The sequence below is a fragment of the Cnephaeus nilssonii genome (genome assembly GCF_951640355.1).
Source record: "Cnephaeus nilssonii genome assembly, chromosome: 21".
NCBI lineage: Eukaryota > Metazoa > Chordata > Mammalia > Chiroptera > Vespertilionidae > Cnephaeus > Cnephaeus nilssonii.
In genome coordinates, this window is record NC_137092.1 from 35265209 (window position 1) to 35290942 (window position 25734).

General features: G+C 44.7%; 1 protein-coding gene across 1 annotated transcript; it reads left to right on the forward strand.

Moving 5' to 3' along the window:
• Nucleotides 1–975: 975 nt before the first annotated feature.
• On the forward strand, nucleotides 976–24434 carry LEMD1 (LEM domain containing 1; the record flags this gene model as incomplete). Its single annotated transcript, XM_079762073.1, has 5 exons — nucleotides 976–1057; nucleotides 2503–2625; nucleotides 5618–5688; nucleotides 22248–22324; nucleotides 24236–24434. 5 exons carry the CDS (start codon nucleotides 976–978, stop codon nucleotides 24432–24434), a joined length of 552 nt encoding a protein of 183 aa, XP_079618199.1.
• Between the last annotated feature and the right edge of the window lie 1300 nt (nucleotides 24435–25734).

Here is a 25734-nt window from a genome sequence, read left to right on the forward strand (position 1 = left end):
GTTCTTCCTAATTGGACATTGACTGATCACCAATAAAGGCAAAGTCATTACTTCAAATTGGTCCAGATCCTCCAATGCTGAGTAATTGTCTTGAAGTCATTTTCACTGTGATATTAAAAAGCCTGGAAACATGATAGAAACGAGGTACAATAAATAAACCCCTAAATTAAAAATCTCTGTTAAAAGGTTTGACAAATGGGTCTGTCTGTTAGGATTTAGTTAAGTGGGTGGAGGGGCCGGTTTGGGTGGATAGAGGGATCAACTGGATAACACTGGTCGAACGGGAGGCTGGTGCAGGTTAGGGAAGCCATATTGAGACTTGCGTAAATCTATATAAATCAATTCATGTGCGAGCGAATGAGCAGCTGACTTTTTCAAATGCCAATTCAGCAATTACCGAGTCTGCTGTCGGTTAATTAAAAACGACCCTCTCGTTACATTCAGAGTTAAATTACAAGTGTGGAAACTACTACTGTTTGCAATATCTGAATGCTCTGTACTCTCATCAAAAGGCGGGCTGGGATAAATAACTTCTATTTAACTCACTAAAAAATCGCTCTCAGCTCTTTCATATTTAATTAACTTCTTATCTTCTCAGAACTTGAGTCTCTCTCAGTTCCTAAGCAGTAATAGAAATAAGTGTTCATTCGTTCATTTTGGGCAGAAGATTTTCTCACATTAGTTGAGTAGAAAAGTTAGAAATAATTGAACCCCAACATGGGGGAAAGTGACACCCATTCAAAGCTTTGCATCGAGGCAAATAAATCTGGAATAGATGTGTGGCTGAAACAGCAAAAAATGGTGATTTTTTTCCCTTTATTGCCTTTGCACCTCCAAGATTGGGGAGCTCAGTATGGACACACGTCGGCGGACTAGTGACATTTGAGTTCTTCCTTGTAAGGCTGTCTTAATGAACTTAATGTTTTACTCTTTCAGAGATCTCGCTATCAGAAAAGAGACCAAGCTTCCATCACCATGGTGGACGTGAAATATCTGAGTGACTATGAATTACAGAATGAACTTAATACGCTTGGATTTTCACCTGGCCCAATTCTATGTATGTCTTCTAAGTATGTGTGCAGCAAATATAAGAGACTATGACTCATAAACTACCTCGAAGATTTAAATTTATTTTTAGTGGAAGAAACATGTGCAATAAAAATCATTAAACTAGAAATAGGAAAGTAAAAAAAGCAGAAAAGCCCTAAAGAAGGGAAGAGGTGGTAAATACACTCAGATACTTCATACAGATTAGTAAGTATGGAGTCAGACAGAAAAAAAATCTCTTCCCCCCAGTTACTCTTTTTTTTTTATTATTTGGTTTATTTTTTATTTTTTTAATAAAATATATTTTATTGATTTGTTTACAGAGAGGAAGGGAGAGGGATAGAGAGTTAGAAACATCGATGAGAGAGAAACATCGTTCAGCTGCCTCCTGCACACCCCCCATCGGGGATGTGCCCGCAACCAAGGTACATGCCCTTGACCGGAATCAAACCTGGGACCTTTCAGTCCGCAGGCCAACGCTCCATCCACTGAGCCAAACCGGTTTCGGCATGGCTTATTTTTTTTTGTTTGTTTGTTTAAAGTATTACAAATAGTAGTATATACGTCTCCTTTCCCCCAGTTACTCTTGATTATATCACCCTGGGTTCTTTTTCATTCCTACTATGTGCACTGTGCCAACTATGCATGTATATATTGTCCATAGTCCCCATAGAGTCCATGGCATAGACAGAATTACAACTTTGTCAGTCTTCTCAGATGTATCCAATGCCTGACTCTATGGCTAACTCATAGAGGCTTCACCCGAAGTGTTTGTGGAAGGGACAGAGTGAGTTGAGTAGCTGTGAGGTCCACCTCATTGTGAAAAACACAGTTAATAATGTAAGTAGAAGAGTAAGGATCTGAGCCTGGCTGGCATGGCTCAGGGGTTGAGCCTCAACCTAGGAACTAGGAGGTCATGGTTCTGTTCCCGGGCAGGGCACATGCCTTGGTTGCAGGATCAATCCCCAGTGTGGGGCATGCAGAAGGCAGCTGATCAATAATTCTCATCATTGATGTTTCTATTTCTCTCTCCCTCTTCCTTTCTCTCTGAAATCAATAAAAACATCCTCCTATATAATAAGAGAGGAATATGCTAATGTTCCTACAGGGCATTATCCGTTATGCCCTGAGGCGTAACGACCTACTGAGTAAGGACCAGATCACGGATCTGCAGGAGGGTGGGGTAGTGGAGGGTGGGGCAGTGAACTACAAGTGGGCCAGTGAAAAGCTACAGGAGGGGGCAGGGCTGCAAGCTATGAGAGGGGGGTGGGGGGATGAAGGGGAACTACAGGAGTGCGGGGCAGCCAGCGGAGAGCTACTGGCGCATGGATTCATGTGCAGGGCTACTAGTATTAAATAAAAAGAATAAGGATCTGAGTTGTGAAATACCTTGAACCCAGTAAGAGCCCATATACAAACAGAACAACTTAATCTATTCTCCACATTCTTCCTCAGCTTCCACCAGAAACCTGTATGAAAACAAGTTAATGCAATTGTTGGTCTCACCTCCCTGTGCATCACCTACAATGAATGGACCGGGAAAGCAGCACCGAACTCAAGACTATGAAGACAGGAAAGGTACCATTAGAGGCTATACTGCTCGATAGCAACTTTGCACTTATTATTATTTTTTAATATATTTTTATTGATTTCAGAGAGGAAGGGAGAGGGAAAGAGAGATAGAAACATCCATGATGAGAGAGAATCCTTGATTGGCTGCCTCGTGCACACTCCCCACTGGGGATCAAGCCCACAACCTGGGCATGTGCCCTTGGCCACAGTCGAACCTGGGACCATTCGGTCCACAGGCCGACACTCTATCCATTGAGCCAAGGCCAAACCAGATAGCAGTGGTCGGAAAACTGCAGCTCTCGAGCCACATGCGGCTCTTTGGCCCCTTGAGTGTGGCTCTTCCACAAAATACCACGGCCTGGGCGAGTCTATTTTGAAGAAGTGGCGTTAGAAGAAGTTTAAGTTTAAAAACTTTGGCTCTCAAAAGAAATTTCAATCATTGTACTGTTGATATTTGGCTCTGTTGACTAATGAGTTTGCTGACCACTGGGCTAGGGCAACTTTGCACTTATTAACACCTTGTCCAGCATGACTTACGCAACTTTTAATGGCATGAATGAAATAGCCACATGGCCTGTTTGCACACACAGCCTGGACATAGGCCCCTGGGCTGCAAAGGGAATGCTTAACTCCGTGTATATATTCACGCCAGAGACTCAGTTGGGTGGCCAATCTGTTTGTTTTCTAAAACCAGAAGATCCTACAGATAATTTCCAGGTCTCCTTTGAGGTCTCAGCCTCTGCTTTGCCTCAGTCAATAAATCTGATAATTATTTTCTTTGGATTAAATGATTTCACATACATTAAGAAAGATGAACCAGACCCTCCCTCCCTATGCCTACTGCCCTCCTGCCTTCATGGGAGCTGACCACAGCTGGTCTCTCCCAGGTCCCAGGGGGGTGGGGAGTGGTGGTCTCTGGGATGCAAGAGCTTCCCCTACAGTGGCCCCTGCCCAGGTGCACCTTTCCCCTGTGGGGCATCTAGTTTAGGCTCTCAGGGGGTAGACTTAAAGATTCCCACAGTACATCCCAAGGCTCTTTCATTCAGTAAATATTTATTAGGAGTTCTCTATGAGCCACAGTGAAATAATAGGAAGTGCCATTCATTAAAGGCCACCAATGCATTTCCGGCCTAACTTGCATGATCTCATTTAATCTTCACAACACTTCGCTGAAGTTTAGAGAGGCCAAGTCATGGGCCCAGCATCATAGAGCTAGGACGTGGCCCCAGAAGATAAGCCTCCACTAAAGGGGCCGTGAAGAGCAAGGCCCATCTGTCTTCGTCAGCACTACATGGCCAGCTGCCACGGCAGGCCCACGCCCATAGCAGGAAGTCAGTATGTTTGTTGAATGAAAGTGATATAGAAGTGAGATTTGAACCCAGGTCTGGCTCTCATAAATGTGCTCTTTCCACCACATACCCTATATTTTTCTCACAATTTCTATTGTGAGAATAGAGACACATTACATTTTTTTTTTACCATGTTTGATTTACCCCCCCCCCCCCAAAATGGCAATTTCATATAGTTCAAATTCATAGTCCAACAAACATAAGTGCCCGAGGCCCTCTAAACATGCCCTGCAATGGTATTAAAGGTAGCATGGGTACTGAGCCGCCCCCAAGAGTCTGGAATGGCTGGCCTGGTGTAGAGAGGGCAGCAGGGCAGTTAGCCTGGGGGTGCCTCAGGGCAGGTGGCTGCCCCAGACCCTTTCTGGATGTGGGATGTGTTCACAGTCCTGTCCCAGCCCTGGGGCTGCCTCTGTTTCCCGCCTGGGAAGGAGCTGAAGGGACGAGACCAGCCCTCCGATGAACAGCAGTGCCAGGCTCGAAGATTCCAGGGAGGAGAGCGTGTGCACTCACTGCTCGTGACGCTGAGGACTGCAGGTCAACGCTGCCATCGTCTCCGTCCAAGCTGCCCTGGGGCCCAGCACGCAGGCCTCCACCCAGCCCCCACCAAGGGGCCGTCATGCTAGGGCCGGAAGAAAACGGGGCCTTCGGTTTAAGCTTTGCATTGCTTTATGCTGTGGCCGCCTGATGCTAGCTCGCCGTGGGCCTTCAAGCCAGAGGTGGGAGTTCTGCTTCAGTCCTAGCTTTGTCATGCGGCGCAGGCTGCCACTGGCCAGTGGTGGGTACAAGTCAAAAGCCTGCTTCTCAGAAACCGGCCTGGATCACACATTTGAACTTGCTCCTTGGAGGGGCCTCAAAGACCCTGGTGCCATTAGAATGGAGGGGTTGACGTGGAACAAGGGGGTCCTGTGGAGATTCAGCCTTGAGCACTTCACAGAGATACCTAGTCCTGGGCTAGCAGGGCGGGGCAGCAGTTTTAGGGCATCCAAACAATGGGTGGATTCCATTCTTCTCGTTTTCATTCATTGTTTTGGCACTGGGTGGGCACAGCTTTCTGATCTACCCTTTCTTTCAACCTTCCCAAATATTTCTGACCTGGGAGCTCATTTAGAATCCCCTCCAGGAAAAGCTCGCTGACATTCAAGAGCAGTGATTGCTCCATACTTATCAAACAGCTTCCTCCCAGCCTGAGGCGAGGGCTGATCTACAACAACCTTTCTGCCCTGGCGGTTCCCCTGCCGGTGAAGCCTGAGCACAGGTCTGGCCTTCCCTCCCCTGGGTGCCTCTCTGGATACAGAAGAAGGACTTCTCCTGACCTATGTTGACATTCAGAGATACGCCAGGCTTCCCGCTGGCTCCAACGGGCAATGGCTGGGCTGCAAGCAACCGCCCATCGGAGCAGCCAGCCCCCCAACACCACAGCTTCCCTGACAGGGCCCCCCATGTCCCCGGGGGAAGGCCTGGGTGCGTTCCACAAAGGCCACCGCACAGATGCTCTCTCCCTCAGGGCAAAGCGAATCGTCCAAAGCGAATCGTCTTCCCCTCGCAGCTCTCTCCTGCCCCGGGATGAACAGAATTCACTGCTTGCTGATTTTCGTGGCTGGCTCGTATGTCCTCAATGGCCTATTTTCCTTTTGTTTCCCATGATCCAGAGCTGAGGGGCATTATCGTTTTGAAAGGAAATATCATACTCTCATCTGGAAAAAAGAAGGGACCCAAAAAAGTATGTACCATTGGAATGCATGGGTACTTGGACACGCAGTAAATGTAAGAGACAGCATGTTTCCCGTGTAAGGAAGTAGCAAGGCACTACATTGCGTTGTGGCGGGGAAATGTAGTTTAAAGAAGCTCGTGGGAAGGCAGGTTTCTGTTTTGTGAAACTATGACCAGGTTCTAGCGCAGGCCCCAGAGGAACAGCCCCTCTCTGAAAGAGCAGCGCCCCGTTTCCCTCCCCAGCTGCCCGCCCTCTCTCTGCGTCCACCACCTGTGCTCTGCATTCACAGAGCACCCCGCGCAGCCCCAGACCCACAGGGAGCACAGAGCACGTGCGAGTGCCTGTCCCCTTCTCTTGCCCAGACGCTGAGATCTGGCTCCTACCCTCGCCACCGCCACCATATGGGAGCCCTTGGCCAAGTGTGTGAGACGAACAGGTTTCGGGTGCCCTTCCACCTGCCAGCTGTGTGACGCTGGGGTGGGGGTTGGGGGGGGGTCACTGCATGGACCTGCACCTCCCCTCCCAGTTTAGTTAGCAGGACCTGCCTCCGAGGGTGAGTGTGAGGGAAAGGCAGGTGAAGCTCTTAGCACAGAACACGGCACATAATGCTTTCACTCCATCCCTAAACTCCAAGTTAGCAACGCTAGTGACTTGTGCTGGGTCCCTCTTTAGAGACACCTGCCTCCTTCCATGTTGGCAACTCTGCTCTCTCTAGGTTCTGGACTCTGCCCCCTGCCTGTGCCCGTTCTCACTCTGTCTTCTGGGCCCTGACTGCACGTTGCTCCTGAGGTCTCTGTCTTCAGCCACTTCTCTTCCTGCTCTGCATCACTCCCCGGGGTCGTCTCACTCACTTACCACCTCTGTGTCGTGACTCCACATATACCCCTCGAAGCAGGCCCTCTCTCCTGAGCCACAGGCCTGCCTCCTGGAAAGCTCCTTCCCTCCTTCCTGCATTCATTCAACAAATGGTTATTTATTTGCTTACTTATTTTCACCCTCACCCCAGGGCATTGGTTTTAGAGAGAGAGAAAGGGAGAAGGGGGGGAGAGAGAGAGCAACATCGATGTGAGAGAAACATTGATGGGTTACCTCTGGTACGTGCCCCAACTGGGGATCGAACCCACAACCTGGGCATGTGCCCTGACCAGGAATTGAACCGGTGACCCTTTGGTGCACAGGACAACGCTCCAACCAACTGAGCCACACCAGCCAGGGCCACAAACGCTCATTTATAATTACGGATGCTTCATGGGTTATACAGGTTATTTATACTTCTCCTGTGGTCACTCCAGCACCACCTGCATTTGTGGCCTCCGTTTATCTTGATGGTTCCACCTCCTTCCCACGCTCCAGTCTCGAAATCACATCGCTACCTTGGAAGGCCCATGCCCCCTAGCCCCTCACACAAAAACAGTTGCCAAGTCCTATGGATTTGAATTACAATTTTCAAAAATCTACCCCTCCTCTCTCTTCCCACTGCTGCTTTCCCAGCTTGAACCCACATTATTTTGGGGTTTGTTTGTTTGTTTGTTAATTCGAACACTAGCAATACCCTCCTAATTGGTCTCTGCCTCCAACCTTTACCAATGCCAGTTCAGATCTACAAGCAGAGATTGAATCATGTCTTTCATTTGCCTGGAATCTTGCTGTACAGCGGGAAGAGACACCAGGATCTCCTGTACATCTCTCTCCCTCACCAACCCAATGCCCACTTACCTTGTTTCTCCGCCTCTCACACCTCTCCCCACGCACCTTTGCCTCAACCGTTCTTTATGCCTAGAATTCTTTTCATGCTTTCACCCACCCCATCTGTCTTCCTTTTAAATTCTGTGATCGCTTACAGTGGTTCTCAACCTTTCTAATGCCGCGACCCTTTAATATAGTTCCTCATGGTGTGGTGACCCCCAACCATAAAATTATTTTCGTTGCTACTTAAAATTACATAACTGTAATTTTGCTACTGTTATGAATCGTAATGTAAATATCTGTGTTTTCCGAAGGTCTTAGAGGCCACTCCCATGCATCCCATTAAAATTGCATGTTATCTCATTCAGTAGCTGCCACAGGGCTTTGCACAGACCGGGAGCCCAAAGATCACTTTATCAAGTCTACCAAACAGCTCCAGTGGCACACAGGCTAGTTTGAAAATAGGGTCTAATGTTTAAAATACTTGTTGAGTTTAAATAAATGAAAGAAACCCCAGGTAAACATTCCTGGAGTAAGTCGTTACTTTAGCTTTCCATCTGAACCTAATTCACGTTTGAGGAAGTATTCTGATAGCAAACTTTCTAAAAGATATTTCTTAAATCTTTCACGTGGACCTTGTTTCTGCAGAAAACCCTTTTAGCCTAGTTCCTGCCAAGACATTGACAGGAGAAAAGCAACCTGAGTATTTAAAATGCAGCAGGTGGGGCCAATGCCCCTCAGGCGTTGCTTTACGTAAACCTGAAATAAAACCACATCAATATTTTGAATTGGCAATAGAATTAAATGGAAAGTTTGTGATGGCATAAAATGTTTTGATCTGAAGGATTATATAAGCCATTTTGATTCTCAGAAGAGCCGCAAGACATCTGTTCAATTTTAAATCCGAAAGTCAATGTAAATAAGCATTTAAATTTCCATGTTAAAAGGTAGTAGAACGTGTGTTTATTGAGACACTTGTCTGGCACCATAGACTTTAATTACTTAAGAGCATTGGTCCGTACCTAACAGTTCTCTAAGTACCCGGAAAGGTGCATTATACATTTCTTGGAAACATCAATGAACACGCATTTTCCTCTCATTTCAGTAGGTTTCTAGTGAAATACAAATCACCTTGAGATTTGGATTATGCCAATTTCTGGATACTTTTTAACACTGTACGTGTGTTTTATTTATTTTTAAAATATTTTTATTGATTTTTTGAGAGAGAGAAAGGGAGAGGGAGAGAAACATTGATGTGAGAGAGAAACATTGATTGGCAGCCTCCTGCCCGACCCCTACTGGGCATCAAGCCCGAAACTGAGGCACATGCCTGACCAGGAATCCAAATGGCAACCTTTTGGTGCACAGGACGACGCCCAACCGAGTGACACTAGCTAAGTGTACATGTATATTTTATTAAATTACACATGCAGCCTATTTGATTTGGTGACTAAGGCCATTTAGAAAGCTAAGTCATTATTTTTTTTTAATTGAGGATTTTCTCATCAGATAGTTTCGAGACATAGCTTAAGCTTCCATTGATGGAGTAGGGAATGAAGCCAATGTGTGTAAGTCAGGTTCCTGAAACCTCTAAAGAGGAGAGATGGGATTCAGGAATGGCAGGGAGGCAAGGCAGAAGGATCTCTCCTACGTCAGCTGCACAAAGTGGGGTTTGCTCAGATGATCATGTCATTTATCACTACAAACAGGATGCTTTTGAAAGTGAAAGGGGACGCTAACCAGAAGGGGTGCTGGGATGACAGGAATAAAGCAGAACCGTCCTGGCAAACCAGAGCATCGAGTCATCCCGGGTTTGGGCGTGGTCCCAAGGGCTGAAGTGTTTGCATGTGCGTACCCGTCTGCAGGGGGCTGCTGCATGCAGAGGGCGGCTGGCCCTGGAGGGGTGCTCCTGAGCACCCCGGGCCCCTTCTGGGTGTTTCCTTACTCACCCCAAGACAAGACATGCTCTTTCCTGCTACAATCAATGTTCATTCTGTTCTCCCAGCCTGGAATACTCCTCATCTGGCCACCTGTCATACATATTCTCCTAGGATTTTTCTCAAAATGTGTTCTGTGGGTCTGGCCCTAGGGATCTGCCTTTTTCCATCAGCCCCTATTCCCACCCCTGAGCTTTTGCTCTAGGCTGTAAGTGTTGATGGTAAACCTATGTCTTTGAACCCTCTCCATTTAATGCAAAGCCAGGCGTGTGTGTGTGTGTGTGTGTGTGTGTGTGTGTGTGTGTGTGTGTGAGAGAGAGAGAGAGAGAGAGAGAGAGAGAGAGAATGTGTGTGGTTACTCAGTCCCTGTTGGATGAACTGAAAGGAACTTTTGTCCTATATTGATGTTGATGATCTTCCTTTTTCTGGTTTCCTATCCTGTACCATCTCTTTTGTCTTTTGGACATGCCTTAATGTATTCTCTTGAGAGACAATGCTTAGGTCATAGTGAATTGATGACCATCCAGGGAAGGGTTGCAACAGAGCTTCCAGCCTGTGAGAGGACACCTATTTATGAAATAAAGGGCGTTGTGCTAGACCTTCTTGTTCCTGTCCTGAAGAAACTTAAAAATGAGCTCTTGAAACACCGAATATGTGTATCAAAGATATAGACTCTAGCCTGGCTGGCACGGCTCAGTGGTTGAGCACCGACCTATGAACCAGGAGGTCAGGGTTCGATTCCTGGTCAGGGCATATGCCTGGATTGCGGGCTCAATCCCCATTGTGGGGCATGCAGGAGGTCGCCAATCAGTGATTCTCTCTCATCATTGATGTTTCTCTCTCTCTCTCTCCCTTCCTCTCTGAAATCAATAAAAATATAATTTTTTAAAAATTGGGGCTCTAGAGACAGGCTGCTTAGGTTCAAATTCCAGCTCTGCCACTAACCTCAACAAGACACTTGACCTCTCTATCTCTTAGCTCCTCATCTATAAATAAGGGTAATAATAGTCTCTACTTCATAACGTGTTATGAGGATTAAGTTAAAGTATGTAAAACAGAGTAGTGATGGCACATAGTAAGAGCTGTCAAAGTACAAATAAGAACTATTACTATCATTAATATTCCTATTATATAAAAAGCATCGTATTTAGTCATCTGCAATACAAAGCAATGTATTTAAGCGAACAATAATATAAGGGAAGCTAAATTTTTAGTATTGAACTATACAGACTGTGGTTTATCAGAGTGCCTACAGATATATTTATAATTAAATATACAGATGCAATTAAAGATTATTCTCTGGAAGTGCTGTGCATTTCGTGAAGCAGACCAAGCTTTTTAAAAAGTCATACGTGCCCTCTCGGTATATAGGACTCCATTCTTAGTCTGATACTTAAATTCTTCTTTCCTTTGCCTCTTTAAACATTTAAAAAAACAACTTCACACTTGCAAGTAATAGAACAAAGTTGCAAGTAATAGAACAAAGAATTCCAATATTCTTTTTACCCAGATTAATTGTTACCTTTTACCACATTTGCTGTGTGTGTGTGTGTGTGTGTGTGTGTGTGTGTGTGTGTGTGTCTACTGTGTCTTTCTGAATGATTTGAGAGGAAACTGTAGGCATGAAGCCCCTCAGTTCTCTGGCATGTATTCTGCCTGCCTCCCAAGGACACTTTCCTACATGTACACGGAATAACACTCCCAATTCACATTGCTAGCATCCAATATTCAGACCCCATTCAAATATCACCAACTATCCCACAATGTCTTTGCCTTCTGGTCCCCGACTAGTCTAGGAGCACATGCTGCCTTTGGTTGTCAGGGCTCTTCAGTCTCCTTCCGTTTCGAACAACAGTGCCTCCATCTTTCCCTGGCATTCACGTTCTTGACCATTAAAAATTGTTTTTAAAAATTTATTTCAGAAAGGAAGGGAGAGGGAGAGAGAGATAGAAACATCAATGATGAGAGAGAATCATTGATTGGCTGCCTCCTCCATGCCCCCTACTGTGGATCAAGCCCACAACCCGGGGAATGTGCCCTTGACCCAATCGAACCCAGGACCCTTCAGTTGTCAGGCTGATGCTCTAACCACTGAGGCAAACCAGCTAGGGCGCCCTTGACCATTTTAAAGAGTACACGCCTTTTATCCTGTAGGGCGACTTTTCTGCCTGATTTTTCATTTTGACTCTTCATACAGCCCCTGTCCTCTGGGCAGGAAATCCTCAAAAGGATGCTGTGCTCTTCTCAGCGCATCACACCAGGTAGCAATGCCACGCTGTTCCACCGCTGGTAACATTAACCTTAATCACCTGGAGAAGTTGGTGTCTGTCAGGTTTCTCCATAAAACCATCATTTTTTCCCCATTTGTAATCAAACAGTATTCTGTGGGGAAATATTCTGAAATGACACTAACATAGTGCTCCTATTCAAACCTCATCCATTAGCCCTAGCTCCCCTAGACGAATGCCTGAATCAACTTCCATTGTAATGATGCCCATTGAGACTTTCTATTTCTATTATTCCCTGTCCATTTATTAAGTGGTAGTCAACATAAGGAAGACCTTCCCTCCTCCCCCATCGTATTCATTCATTCGTTTGTTCTTTGTTTCATTTGTTCTTTCAGTCATATTAGTATGGACTCACTGATTCTTTTTAATTAAACGTACTGTATCTTGATATCTTTATATATTTTAATGCTCAAATTGTCCCAGATTTGGCCAGTGGGAGCCTACTGTGTTTTTTTGATATGTCCTCCTCATTCCTTGAGCATGTCCTGAATTTATGGCACAAAAAGATGTTTCAGACCCATCTGGTGCTTTTTCTGCCCCAGGAGCCTTGGATGGTGTCTACTGCAGGATTGTGTTTACTTTTCCTGTAGGATGGTATTTAAAAACCAGGATCTAGCTCTGGTTGGTGTGGCTCAGTTGGTTGAGCATTGTCCTGTGCACTGAAAGGTTGCCAGTTCAATTCCCAGTCCAGGCACATGCCCAGATTGCATGTTCAGTCCCCAGTTAGCCAGGGTTGCATTCAGAAGGCAACTGATCGATGTTTCTCTCTCATATCAGTGTTTCTCTCTATTTCTCTCTCCCTCTCCTGTCCTCCCTCTCTAAAATCAATAAAAAACATTTAAAAAAAAGGTCTAGGTCTTCAGTGAGCTCATTGCTACTGGGAGTCATTGCTTCTAGGGCCTCTCGGTGGATAGAGCTAGAAAATAAATGTGTGTGTATATGGACACCTGCACATATGCATCATAACTTTTTATCTCTCTATATATATATAAATTTAAAAATCATAAGTCCATATTGATCTTCAATTACAATCCAATATTTCAGTGTTCTTTCTAATCTGTCTTTCCCCTTTCTGTTTGTAAATCACTTCTGTGACAGTGAGAAACCTGGCTCCCATTACCCTCAATAGATTTGCATTTTGCTCCACTTTCTAATTTCCTCAGTGTAACCGATCTCCCAATCATAATAGCCACCTCCTTCTCTGCATAACCCTCAGCACCACCTCCTCCACCACTGGACATGGCAACACCTCCATGGCCTCCCATCACCGTCTCTCTTCCTTGGACACAGGGCTCACTGAAGCCTGCATGCTGTCCCCTTCCCTCCCGCTGCCATTCTTCAGCCACCGGGAACCCCAAAATACCCAGCCCCTCCTCCTTCATTTCTTCGGCCTCCAGGGATGCTGACCCCTCATTCGTGTTGCCTCTGCCCCACTTCTTGTGTAGGACACATGACATCCCAGGGAAGGACAAGGAAGGGAAGGAAAGCTTCAAGTTTCTTTTTTTGCTCCCAATTCTGAGGTCTGTTTCAATGTCTTTGTGCCAAAACTTCAATAGGATTTTTACTCTTGGGTCTCAGTTACTGTTGTTGTTGGTAAGATACTTTGTAGGCCTATACTGTGCATGCGCAGGGCCTACCCCAAATGCTACAATCGGAAGACCCAGTGTACCAAGGGAATATATATTAAAGGACTACCATTAAGTGTGTGGTTTGAGTTGCATGTAAAGGTTTTAGGCGACCTGATGTTAAACATCTCTATAATACTTCCTTAATTAATTGAAAAGCATCCTTATTCCCAATAGTTGTTGTATATTCCAGTTGGGTCAATGTGAAGAGTAAATTACATATTTGATGACTACTTAATAAACCCTTCGTTCTTACCTTTGACATGTACTAATGGGAGCTAAATACCATATTTACAAGGAATGCAACACTCTGCCTGTAAAACTACTGACCTCCTAGTATATCTGCTTAAATATGCTAATAATCCATGTCTTTATCTCATTGATTACATGCTGATTCTTTCTGTGTAATAGAACCCAGTCTTTGAAATGCAAGCGCATCAGGAAGAGTTAGTGAAACCAAACTCTGATTACAATGATTCTAAGATGATAAGAAAGGTAAACTTATTTATTTTCTTAAAACCGAATTATGAGCAGTGGTGTTCTCTTTCTATAGGAAAAAATATGCATTTGTTTAGAAAACCCAGCTTTGCTTTCGTTTTCAACTAAGAATATTTAACCAGCCTTAGCTGGTTTAGCTCAGTGGATAGAGCGTTGGCCTTCGGACTAAAGGGTCCCAGGTTCGATTCCAGTCAAGGGCACATGCTTGGGTTGTGGGCGAGACCACTGGTAGGGGGCATGCAGGAGGCAACCAATCAATGATTCTCTCTCATCGTTGATGTTTCAAGCTCTCTCTCTCCCTCTCCCTTTCTCTCTGAAATCAATAAAAAGAATAATAATAAAAAAAAGAATATTTAACCAAACTCACTTCAGCTAGTTTATCATTTGCATGATGGGTATAGCTATATGTATCCATTTTAAAGAAAGGAGTTTCTTGTTTACCTCCACGATGAACACCCCTGAGTTATTTTGATCTCTTGGGATTTATTAGGGCTTCCTTAGTACCAGGCACTATTCATCAGGATGCATGAGTCCAGGCATGATTTATTATAATGATTGATCCTGGAATTTCCTCTCTGAAAGGTTTCTTGGAGGAGGCTCTGTGGTGCATCTTACAGATGCAGAAAGAAGCAGAGAGGGGGTGTGACTTGCCTGAGACCACACAGTGTTAGCAGAAAACTGGAAATGGCATTCCAGTCTTCTAGTTTCCATGTCGTAGCCTTTCCCATTATATCCAGCCGCCAAAGGAAGAGGAGACACAACAGGCCCCTGAGCGGTGAAACAGCTCCCTCCAGTGTCTCTTTTCGTGGTCTCCCAGGACGCAGGGCTTCTCGTCCCCTATGGCAGCGAAGGCTTTCTTTCAGGGGTGGCTTTGCTATGAGAGTCCTTCTGAGGCCTTTTTCACTGGCCCTGCCGTCCGCACATTAAAGCCATGGTACAGAAATCAGCACAGCTAAAATGGACTGACTGATATGCACATGGGTACCTGGAATTTGCTCAAGTAGACAGAAGAAAATTCAAACCTGAAAACCTTTTTATTTTTATTTTAAAGAGATATGTTTTTATTGATTTCAGAGAGAGGAAGGGAAAGAAACATCCATTATGAGAGAGACGGGCTACTTTCTACACACCCACTACTGGGGACTGAGCCCGCAACCAGGGATATAACCGAACCGTGACCTCCTGGTTCATAGGTCAACGGTCAACCACTGAAACACACCAGTCGGGCCTGAAAACCATTTTTGAAATTTCATTATAACATATGCATCTAAAAATGCATAAAGAATTATGTAATAAACGGTTAGATTCTCACCCTAGAGATTAAAAATTAAATCATTGCTAATTCGGTTGAAGACCCCAATGATCATATTCCCCTTCCTTCATTTTCCCCCAAGGTAACCACTACCCTGAATTTTCTACTTATTACTCTTTTCCTTTTCTTTACAGTATCCACAAACTTTAGTTTCTCATGATTTTGGATTTTATTTAAGTGATATCGTAGTGTAAGTATTCTTCGGCAACTTCCCTTTACCTTTCACCATTATGTTATGAGCTTCACCCCACACTTGTAGCTCTCGCTCATTAATTTTCACTGCTATATAATTATTGTAAAAATCTATTTATCCATTCCTCATTTACGGGACATTTAAATTGTTGCCAGGTTTGCCTAATACAAACAATGCTGTTACAAACAATCGTGGCACATAATCCATTGTGTACACGTGTAAGAATTTTTTCCTGATTGAATGAATATACCCAGAAGGGGGACTGCTGACTTGAAGGATAGATACCTGCTCTTCAGCTGAAGAGATCATGCTAAATCTCTCTACAGTGGCCACACCACTTTATATTCCTACCAGCAACATATTAAGAGCTCCATTATTCTAAATCTTCTTCAAAATGTAGTATTGCCAGATTTCATTTTTGTCAATGTAATGGATGTAAGATGGTATTTTATTATGATTGTAATGTGTATTACTCTTATGCTAATAAGGTTGAGCATCTTCTCACATGTTTGTTGGTTATTTATGTTCTGTTGTCTGTAAAATGTCTTTTCATATTTTTTGCCCATTTTTCTATTAGGTTGTTTATCTTTTTCTCATTCCTTTATAGGAGCTCTTATATATTTTGGATACTTACCCTTTGTCAGTCATAAGTGTAGCACAGATCTACACTTACGGGGTTGTCTTAAATTTTTTGTTTGTTTGTTTTTTCAGCAGTTCACATCATAACTGAGAGTGAGGTGCAGAGATTCTCATATAACCTCTGCCCCCCACCTCATGAATAGCTTCCCCCATTATTAACATCTCCCTCGGTGGGCTTGTCTTTTCACATTTTTCTACTAGCCTTTTTAAAAAAATCTTCACCTGCGGGTATGCTTTCATTGATTTTGAGAGTGAGAGAGGGAGAAGGTAAGAGAGAGAGAGAGAGAGAGAGAGAGAGAGAGAGAGAGAGAGAGAGAGAGAAACATTGATGTGAGAAACATCAATTGGTTGCCTCCCAAACTCGCCCTGACCAGGAATCAAACCTGCAACCTTTTAGTGAATAGGGTAATGCTCCAACCAACAGAGCCCACCAGTCTAGGGCTCTACTTGCCTTTTAAAAATGTAATTTAAAAACAATTTTCAAACTTAAAGCAAGTTTCCAACAAAGAATTCCTATATGGCCTTCACCCAGATTTACCAATTGTTAACATTTTACCACGTTTGTTTTATAATTTTATCTATTTATTATTTTTTCTTGAACTAATTTATGACATCATAATCTTTTACTTTCTTCCCAAAACTTCAGTATATATTTCTTTAGTCTAAAAACATAAGGATATTCACATTATAATGATGAGAATCAGAAATTTTCTGTGTGTGTGTGTGTGTGTGTGTGTGTGTGTGTGTGTGTGTGTTTATGTTTTGATTGCTTTCAGAGAGAGGAGGGGAGGAGGGAGAGATGGAAATGTCGATGGGCTGCCGCCTGCACGCCCCCTACTGGGGACTGAGCCTGAAGCCTGGGCGTGTGCTCTGACAGGGAATTGAACCAATGACCTTTTTTGATACATGGGATGATGCTCAACCAACTGTGCCACACTGGCTGGGCAGAAATTTTTGTTAAGGTTAAATTCACATGACATAAAATTTACTATTTTAAAGTGCAAAATTCAATGGCATATATTTTATTCACAATGCTGCCTCGATCTAGATTCAAAACATCTTCTGGGTTTTCATACGCGCATCCAATCCAATCCTTTTCCCAGGCTAGACACCTCCCTTCTATGGTCACCATCTTGGCTCCTACTGCGAATGCCGCAAAGTAGAAGGATCTTCCTCTGTACCATCTTGGTTTCTACTGCGCATGTGCCTAGCAAAGGAATTCCCCCTTTATTGTTTACTAGAGGCTCGGTGCACAAAATTTGTGCAAGAGTAGGCCTTCCTTTCCCTTGCTGCCGGCACCGGCTTCCCTCCGGCACCTGGGACCCGGGCTTCCCTCCAGCTGCTGGCACCCAGGACCTGGGCTTCCCTCATAGAGGGAGGCCCCACCCACCTGTCACAGCCTGCCTGTCAGTGGCCTGGGCCTCCCTCTGTGGGGCGATCATGGGGTGATGGCCAGGCCCCCAACCGATCGCATCGCACTCGCCTTGGCTGGCCTGGCACCAGTGGGTGTCATAGCATGGTCCCGGATGGTCACCCGGATGGTCATTCCGCTGTTTGGTCGTTCGGTCTATTTGCATATTATGCTTTTATTATATAGGATTCCTCCCCCACATAGTACCAGCGAGTGGACACCTTGTACCTGGGGGAGATTGGAAAGCAGGTCCTTCCTCCCTACACAGGGGGATGGAGAGGTGTTAATCCCCTTTGGAGGGGCGGGGGCGGGGGGGACCAGCTATTCACTATTCTCTGGGGTATCAGCTATCCCCTGGGGTGTCTGAAGCTGTAGCTTCCAGACTTAAGCCTGATTAAGTGTAACTTCCAGACTCAATCAGGCCCAGCCAGTGTAGCTCCCTTCTCTTTTGTTAACTCCTAGCTGCCTGTGCTAACACAGGGATTTTGGCTATATTGAGCAGAAGAATTTTGGAGAAGTATATCTATCTCATCTTGTTCCCAATACCATTTTGAATAGTCTGTCCTTTCTCCTCTGGTTGGCAATGTTAGCTCTTGTCATTCATCAAATTTCCATAGGAGTTTTAAAATGCACCGAGGACTTGTCTTAATCAGGTATAGTAAGGTGACAGGCAGGGAGATAGCTGCCTTCCAAGGAAGTGTATTACCTATAATACCCCAGAGGACTGATTACATCATGCCAATGGGCCACCTGGGGAAGGAGCAGGGTTAGTCAGGAGGCAGGAGTGAGAGGAAGGCATGGGCACAAGGCTTTGTTGTGGCCTTTGCAGGGAGGAATGGGTGAGGCAAGGTAAGCATTTTAGGATGGGCTAGTTTGACTAATTTCAGCAGTTCTGGGCTTTAGAGGTGGACCCTAGGAGGCCAATATCTGGCCCTGGGCTGATGCAGGGCAGGGAAAGTATTGGCTTGGCAAGTGAAAGTTAGATAAAGGAGAAGGTTGGAGGGGTTGGTTGGCTTGTCCATGGAAGACTTGGTCACAAGGAGTCTTTACTATCCCTAGGAGTGGGCAGGCCTTCAGAGAGGCAGTGTCTCCAGGGTCAACGAGGGCCCAGGATGCCAAAGCATCATAAAATACAGAACACAAAAACCGTGATTAATAGTACAATGGGGTCTCTATTCCTGATCCATGTGTCTAGCTTGTGCTCATAGAAGAATGTCTTCATTACCAGAGCAACCCCTCTCCATCTTGTTGGTCTAAATTGGTTGTTGGTTTTTGCCCCTTTTGTTCTTCCCAATAAATTTTAGAATAAGCTTATCAAGTTCCATGAACAATTCAGAATGTGATTTAGATAGAAATTTGTCTAACTTTATAAATTAATCTGGAAAAAGCTGACTCTTTACTCTATTAAGTCTTCCTGCTCAAGAACATGTTGCATCTTTACATTTCTTGAAATTGTCTTTAATGTCCTTCAGTAAGATTTTTATTGGTTTCTCAATAAAGGTCACGTTCAACTTTTGTTAGCCTTATTACTAGGTAGGCTTTTCATTTTTGTTGCCAAATTTTGTTGGAAATAAGAAGAATTCTTTTGTTGCGAACAGTATCTTTTAAAAAACATGCTTTAAATGGTTTGTTGCTGGTATATGGAATTGCAGTTGACTTTTGTCAGTACCTTTTGTCTTATAACAATGAACTCTTAGCAATTATAATAATTTTCCTGCAGATTCTTTTTAGTCTAATGTGTATACCTTTAATTTCTTTTTGTTTACCTGTGCCTCTCAGACCTTTTCATGACAATATTATGTAAGTAATAACAGTAGGAATACTTTCCTTGGTTCTGATTTTAACGAAAATGCTTTTAACATTTTACCTCTTTTTAAAAATATTTTTAATTGATTTTAGAGAGGAAGGGAGAAGGAGAGAGAGAGATAGAAACATCAATGATGAGAGAGACTCATTGATCGGCTGTCTCCTGCACGCCCCACACTGGGGATCAAACCTGCAACCCAGGCAGGTGCCCTGACCGGGAATCAAACCCTAACCTTCTGGTTTATAGACCAATGCTCAGCCACTGAGCCATGTCAGCCGGGCTTAATATTTTACCTTTGAGTATAATTTTTGGTGTAGGTGTTGGGAGATACCTTGTATCAAGTTAAGGAAGTTCCCATTTCATTCCTTGTTTGCAAGAAGATATTTTAAAGCAGGAATGCAGATGATCATAAAGTTTTTAACCTTTTTTTTTGTATATAATGTAGTGCAGATTATTTTAAAAGACTTTTAATTCAAAATAATTATTTAGGTCAAAAGTACACAATGTTTTAAATTAGAGCTTTATTGAAGCAAGGTTGAGGTAAAAACAATAGAGTGAAATTATTGCCAGATCTTTATTAACTTAATCAGTTTTAGTCAATAAGGGATTTGGGGTTAACTCGATATTAAAGAGCTCTAAATCAAGGGTTTTTTTCTCCCACTTGTAAGAAGGCCATAACTGCCAGCTTGCCAAGTCATTTGTAAAAATGTCTGGCTCTAAGTACAGGCCTTTCTTCAACAATTGCATTAGTGAAGGAGAGTGATTGAAAAATGTAACACATTTCAGCTTGAAGAGAATTTCATCCCCACCTCCCGGGAGCATCACTGCCTCCTGGCTCCCTAAACTCCAACAGTCGGAAGTCCTGGAAGAATAAGCAGAAGGAGGGGGGCGGGCCTCAGCCCTCAGCGCCCCTTCTTTGATTGCCCATAATGGAAGGCGCCAGCCTATGACATTTCAGGCCAGGTTTGGGTCCACACTGTAAAACACACATCTTGCATAATGCAAGCAAACTTGTATTTATTTATGGATAAATATTAACCATTTTAGTCAAAGTAGATCATTTTTCAAAAACCAGATACATTTTTTGATGAGTAATGATTTCGTGAGAACACTGGGGAATGCTCCAGTCCCCGACTCCCTTGTCCATGGCCTACTGTTGTGCGAGGCCCCTCTCATGTTCAGGGGGGCTGGGTCCCTGGGAAGGGGGATAAACACCAACTTACCAATGCCCCTACATGGTACATGTCATGCCTTGATTAAAGAGAAATAAAGTACAGACCATGTGTATTAGGGCTGAAGAAATATAGACTAGACAACTGACCTGAGTGAATGAGAATAATAAAGAAGACTTCTTGCAGGAGGGAAATTTTTAGAAGTTGAAGGATAATACTGTGTGACCCTAGGCTAGTTACTTAAGCTTTCTGTGCCTCAAGACTCATCATCTCGCATATGGAGCAATGACAGTGCCTCCTGGATGAGGGTAGGGGGGCCCAGGAGGCCTCGGTGAGTTAGTGGGTTAACGGGGCCTGGCACTTGGTAAATGGTGGTTAGCAACATCCTCTGACACCACAGCTTCACATTCTTGGACATTGCAGACACTTGAGGATGATAAGGCCTGAATATCCCATAATAATAGCAAGCTAATATGCTAATTAGACCGAACTGCAGAACAACCATCCGGATGACCTTCCAGACGAAGCCAGGGCTGAGAGGGCCGAGGCATGGGGCCTATAGTGAAGTCTGAATAGACAATCAAGGACAACCAGACAGTTGAGGAAAAATGACAACTTGAAATTAACAATAATTATCATTAGCACTAAGTGCTTTCATTAAGTGCTTACTATATATCAGGAAATGTTTTAATCATTTTGCATAGATGAAGTCACTTAATCTTTACAACTTTATTTCACAGAGAGGAAACAAAAGCATAGAGAACTATGCATTTTTACTTTATTGCAAAAATGACAACATGAAAGAACATTTTGGAAAAGGAAAAGAAAACATGATTGTCCTTACTTCTATCCCTAATACAGAACATTTCATTTTCCTAAATTATTTTCTAGTCCTTGTTCATAGCCAACTTATAAAAAAAATAACTTTATTCTTTGTATAAAAATGCTTCATGCTCATTAAAAAAAAGCTCCGAGCACCTGGTCGGTGTGACTCTGGTTGAGCGTTGACCCATGCACCAGGAGGTCACCAGTTCGATTCCTGGTCAGGGCACATGCTGGGGTTGTGGGCTCGATCCCCAGTGGGGGGCTGTGCAGGAGGCAGCCGATTAATGTTTCTCTCTCATCAATGTTTCTATCTCTCTATACTTCTCCCTTCTTCTCTCTCTAAAATAAATAAAAACATATTTTTTAAAAAAGCTCCAAGCAATAAAAGTACCAATGAAAGTGCAAAATGGAAAGATGATATTTAAGAACAGAATGCTGCTTGTGTCATGGGACCCTTGACACTGGTGTGTCTATTGTTCATGTGCGAGTCACTGATGTAAAATATTAGTCCATGAGCCCTCACTTGTATGGCTCAGTTGGTTGGGTGTCATGCCGTGCACCAAAAGGTTGCCACTACAGTTCCCAGTCAGAGTACATAACCGGGGTTGCAGGCTCCATTCCCAGTGGGGGTATGTGTGCAAGGAGGCAGCCTATCAACGTTTCTCTCTTGTCAGTGTTTCTCTGTCTCCCCCTCTCCTTTCAAAATATTTTATATTATGAAGTACTAAACTACCTGTTGTACCAAAAATTTTATCAGTCCCTAGATTATACAATTTTTAAAAAAGATGTTGACTTTTTAAATCATTGTCTGAGGATATGTTTTTATTGATTTTAGAGAGAGAGGGGAGAGAGAGAGAGAGAGAGAGAGAGAGAGAGAGAGAGAGAGAACAATGTGAGAGAGAAACATTGATTGGTTGCCTCCTGTAAGCACCCCGAGCAGGGATGGAATCTGAAACCTGGTATGTGCCCTGATCTGGGACCAAACTCACAACCTTTTGATGGACCGGATGATGCTCCAACCAACTGAGCCACCCGGCCAGGACACGATTATTTTCTAGAACAAAAAATAAGGTCCTTTGTACAAGACATTGGAAACTGTGAGGGCTCTTCTTGATAATTTGGTATTATCTTTCTGATAAATAAGTTCTTCTTGATATTTTCTTTCTGTTCATTAGAGACCCAAGGCTTTCACCACTAAACCAAAACTCCAACATATCTACTGTCAGCATTGTAAGCACGCTGAGAAAATAAGGTAATACTTTTCTTAGCATATGAGGAGATATTACTGACATATGTAACTCCTGAAAAAAATTGTTATTCAGATTTTTGTGAAGGGTTTGAGTCTGAAAAATAATCTGTTGAGAGAGAATAAAGATTCATAATATACTAGTGGCCTGGTGCACGAAATTCGTGCACATTAAAAGGGGATTAATTAGAGGAAATAATTTAATATTGCTATTTGCCCTTTATCTATAATAGAAGTGTCAGAGATGAAAGAAAATTAGTAAAATGTGTATGAAAACCTTCCTCCTGTCAGAGTCTGGGATGCACCATGGGACCCAGAGTCAAGTCCCCGCCCACCCACATGCACCTCAAAATCATGTGAGACCCAGACTCAGCCAGCCCCTGCCCCCATTGGGCTAGATCCAGACCTGGCCAGTCCCACCCTTGTCAAGCCCTGCCGGGCAGGGGACGTAGCCTCAGGTCCCCTGGCCCAGCGCCAGGACGGGGGGCGTGGCCTGGCCTGAGGTCCCCCAGCCCAGACTGGGGCAGGGGGCGTGCCTTGAGGTCCCCCGTCAAGCCCCACCAGGTGGGGGACACGGCCTGAGATCCCCTGTCAAGCCCTGCTGGGTGGGGGGCATGGCCTGAGGTCCCCCGTCAAGCCCCACCGGCAGGGGGGTGCAGCCTCAGGTCCCCCATCAAACCCCACTGGGCAGGGGGCACGGCCTGAGTTCCCCCGACCCAGCACTGGAGGGGCACCTTGAGGTCCCCCGTCAAGTCCCGCTGGGTAGGGGGCACAGCCTAAGGTCCCCTGTCAAGCCCAGCCAGGCAGGGGGGCACAGGCTCAGGTCCCTTGGCTTGGTGCTGGGGTGGGGGGAGCAGCCTGAGGTCCCCTAGCCCAGCACCAGGACGGGAAGCGCACCTTAAGGTCCCCCGTCAAGCCCCGCTGGGCAGGGGGCATGGCCTCAGGTCCCTGGCCTGGCACTGGGGTGGGGGGCATGGCCTGAGGTCCCCTGTCAAGCCCTGCCCAGTGGGGGATGCGGCCTGAGGTCCCCTATCAAGCCCCATGGGGGTGGGGGAGGACGTAGCCTCAGGTCCCTGCTGATTGCTCGTTAAGGCTCCTTATGGGAACTTGGCTTCAGCTGTGGTGCAGCCATCTTTGTGACAGAGTGATGGTCAATTAGCATATTCCCTCTTTATTAGATAGGATCATTTCAAAGCTAAAGGGGCCTTACATCATCCCTCGCTCACCACTTAGGTTTAGAGGCCAGAGAGGCTGAGGAGGATGCACAAAGTCACAATGAACTGAGACCAGAACCCAAGGTTCTGGATTTATAGACATTTTTTCTTTGTGTCTTGGAAAATGGGGAAAGGAAAAAAAAAAAAAAAGAGCAGGTAGTTGAAATAAAAGCTCAAGATTGGCCATTTTATTAGAAAGTAAAGCTTTCTGGAAAGTTCCCTAACTTCTGAATAAACATCAGCCAATTTCCAGATGAAACTAGTGAAAACATAAGATTCTCTGAAAGATTTCAGAAAGTATCCTCTTGCTCTTTTAAATGCAAAATAAGCACATTTCAAAAGCACTTCCCATCTGCACCCTGAAAGGCTGGGTGTAGACTGGGAAGAAAGGACTGTGTACTGATGTCCCCCATTCGGCTTTTACGGCTCCCCAGTAGGGACCAGGGGATCTGTAAGTCCCCGTGCCAGGCCTCTGTGCCGGTATTGATAGACATCAAGAAATGCTTGGTGGGACATTTGAGAACTCACATCCTCATGACACCCGGCTAACATCACTTGTTAAAATGAGCACAGGTTTTTCACGATAGAGGCCTGCTCCCTAAAGCCCCCCTAGGGCTGCTCCTTGGAGCCCCACGGCCACACACGTTCAGGGGGTGCTAGTTCGTCCTGTACTCAACCCTAATTGCCAGTAATATCTTCACAGGTGGGCCTCAGGAGCACCATACACCAGGTTCAGAGAATGGAACAACACCGAGGAGAACGCCGACTGCACCATCAACGGGAGTGCTGGGAGCAGGACCCTAGAAAGGTTTCCCGCAGGCTTGAAGCTTGCTGTGTTCGGCATCTTCATCATTGTGATATTTGTCTACATCACCGTGGAAAAGAAGCCGCTCTTTGGTTAAGGGCTTTAGGAGCCGAGCAGTGACTGCCTCAAGCCCTCCTGCTTCAAGGAAGAACGGGACTGCTCTGAGGGGGAGGGCCAGCCCTGTAGCCAGGCAGTCTTCCCGCGCACTGTGCTCTCTCCCAGGTCCGTCCCCAGGCTCAGCCAGGTGGAAGGAACAAGGGGCAGAACGAGAGCTGAATCAAAGGTACTTCTAGGAGGCATGCCGGCCATCATTAAAGGTGCTTCTACCCTGAAGTGCACTTCTAAAAGGGCAGCTGAGCCGGCATCTTTCTTTCTTTTTTTTTTTAATGATTTTTCATAGAGAGGAAGGGAGAGGGATAGAGAGTTAGAAACATCGATGAGAGAGAAGCATCAATCAGCTGCCTCCTGCACACCCCCTACTGGGGATGTGCCCGCAACCAAGGTACATGCCCTTGACCGGAATCGAACCTGGGACCCTTGAGTCCGCAGGCCGACGCTCTAGCCACTGAGCCAAACCCGTTAGGGCTGCATCTTTCTTTTTAATGAGGGTAACAAGCCATTGATTACATGTTACTCACTCTATTCACTCTTCAAATTGTATAGTCAATTATGGGAAAGGCTGCAACAGGTAATTAACAACAAAATAAAGGGTGTATCTGATGTGGCAAACACAAGGAACTATCCAACATCACCCAAAAACAATTTAGGAAATGACAGCATTTTCACCATTGAAACCGAGCAAGGTTTGAACTCATGAAGGCCTGATGAGGGAGTGGTCATGGCCTCTGGGACCAGGCAGAGCTGGGTAGGCCCCTGGCTCCTCGGTATATTGAAGCTGTGAACCTGGATGAGTTGGTTGTCTTCTCTGAGCTTCAGTTTCAACTTTCGAAACTAGAGGTAGCATAGACCTCTTAGGGTGATGAAGAATTTGAGGAAATAATGCATGTAAAAGTACTTAGTGTGGTCCATACCGAACTGGTAGTAAGCCTCCAATATAGGCTCGATAAATGCTTAAGTAGTGTTATACTCTGGCACAACATTTTTACTGCTGGGAGGAACTAATTCTAGATAAAGAGAACGCTTAAGCACAGAGAATTTGACTAGAAATTTTATGATAGCCAAAATGTAGAACCAACCCAAATATTGAACAACAGGAGAATAGTTTAATAAACTGGAGTAAAGCCTCTTGATAGATGATTATGCAATAGTTACAAATATTAACATTGAATTCATCATAACAGATATACTTATTTAAAATTTTTTGTAATAGCTTCATTGGGATATAACTGGCATGCCATATAATTCACCGAGTTAATATGTATAATCCAACGATTTTT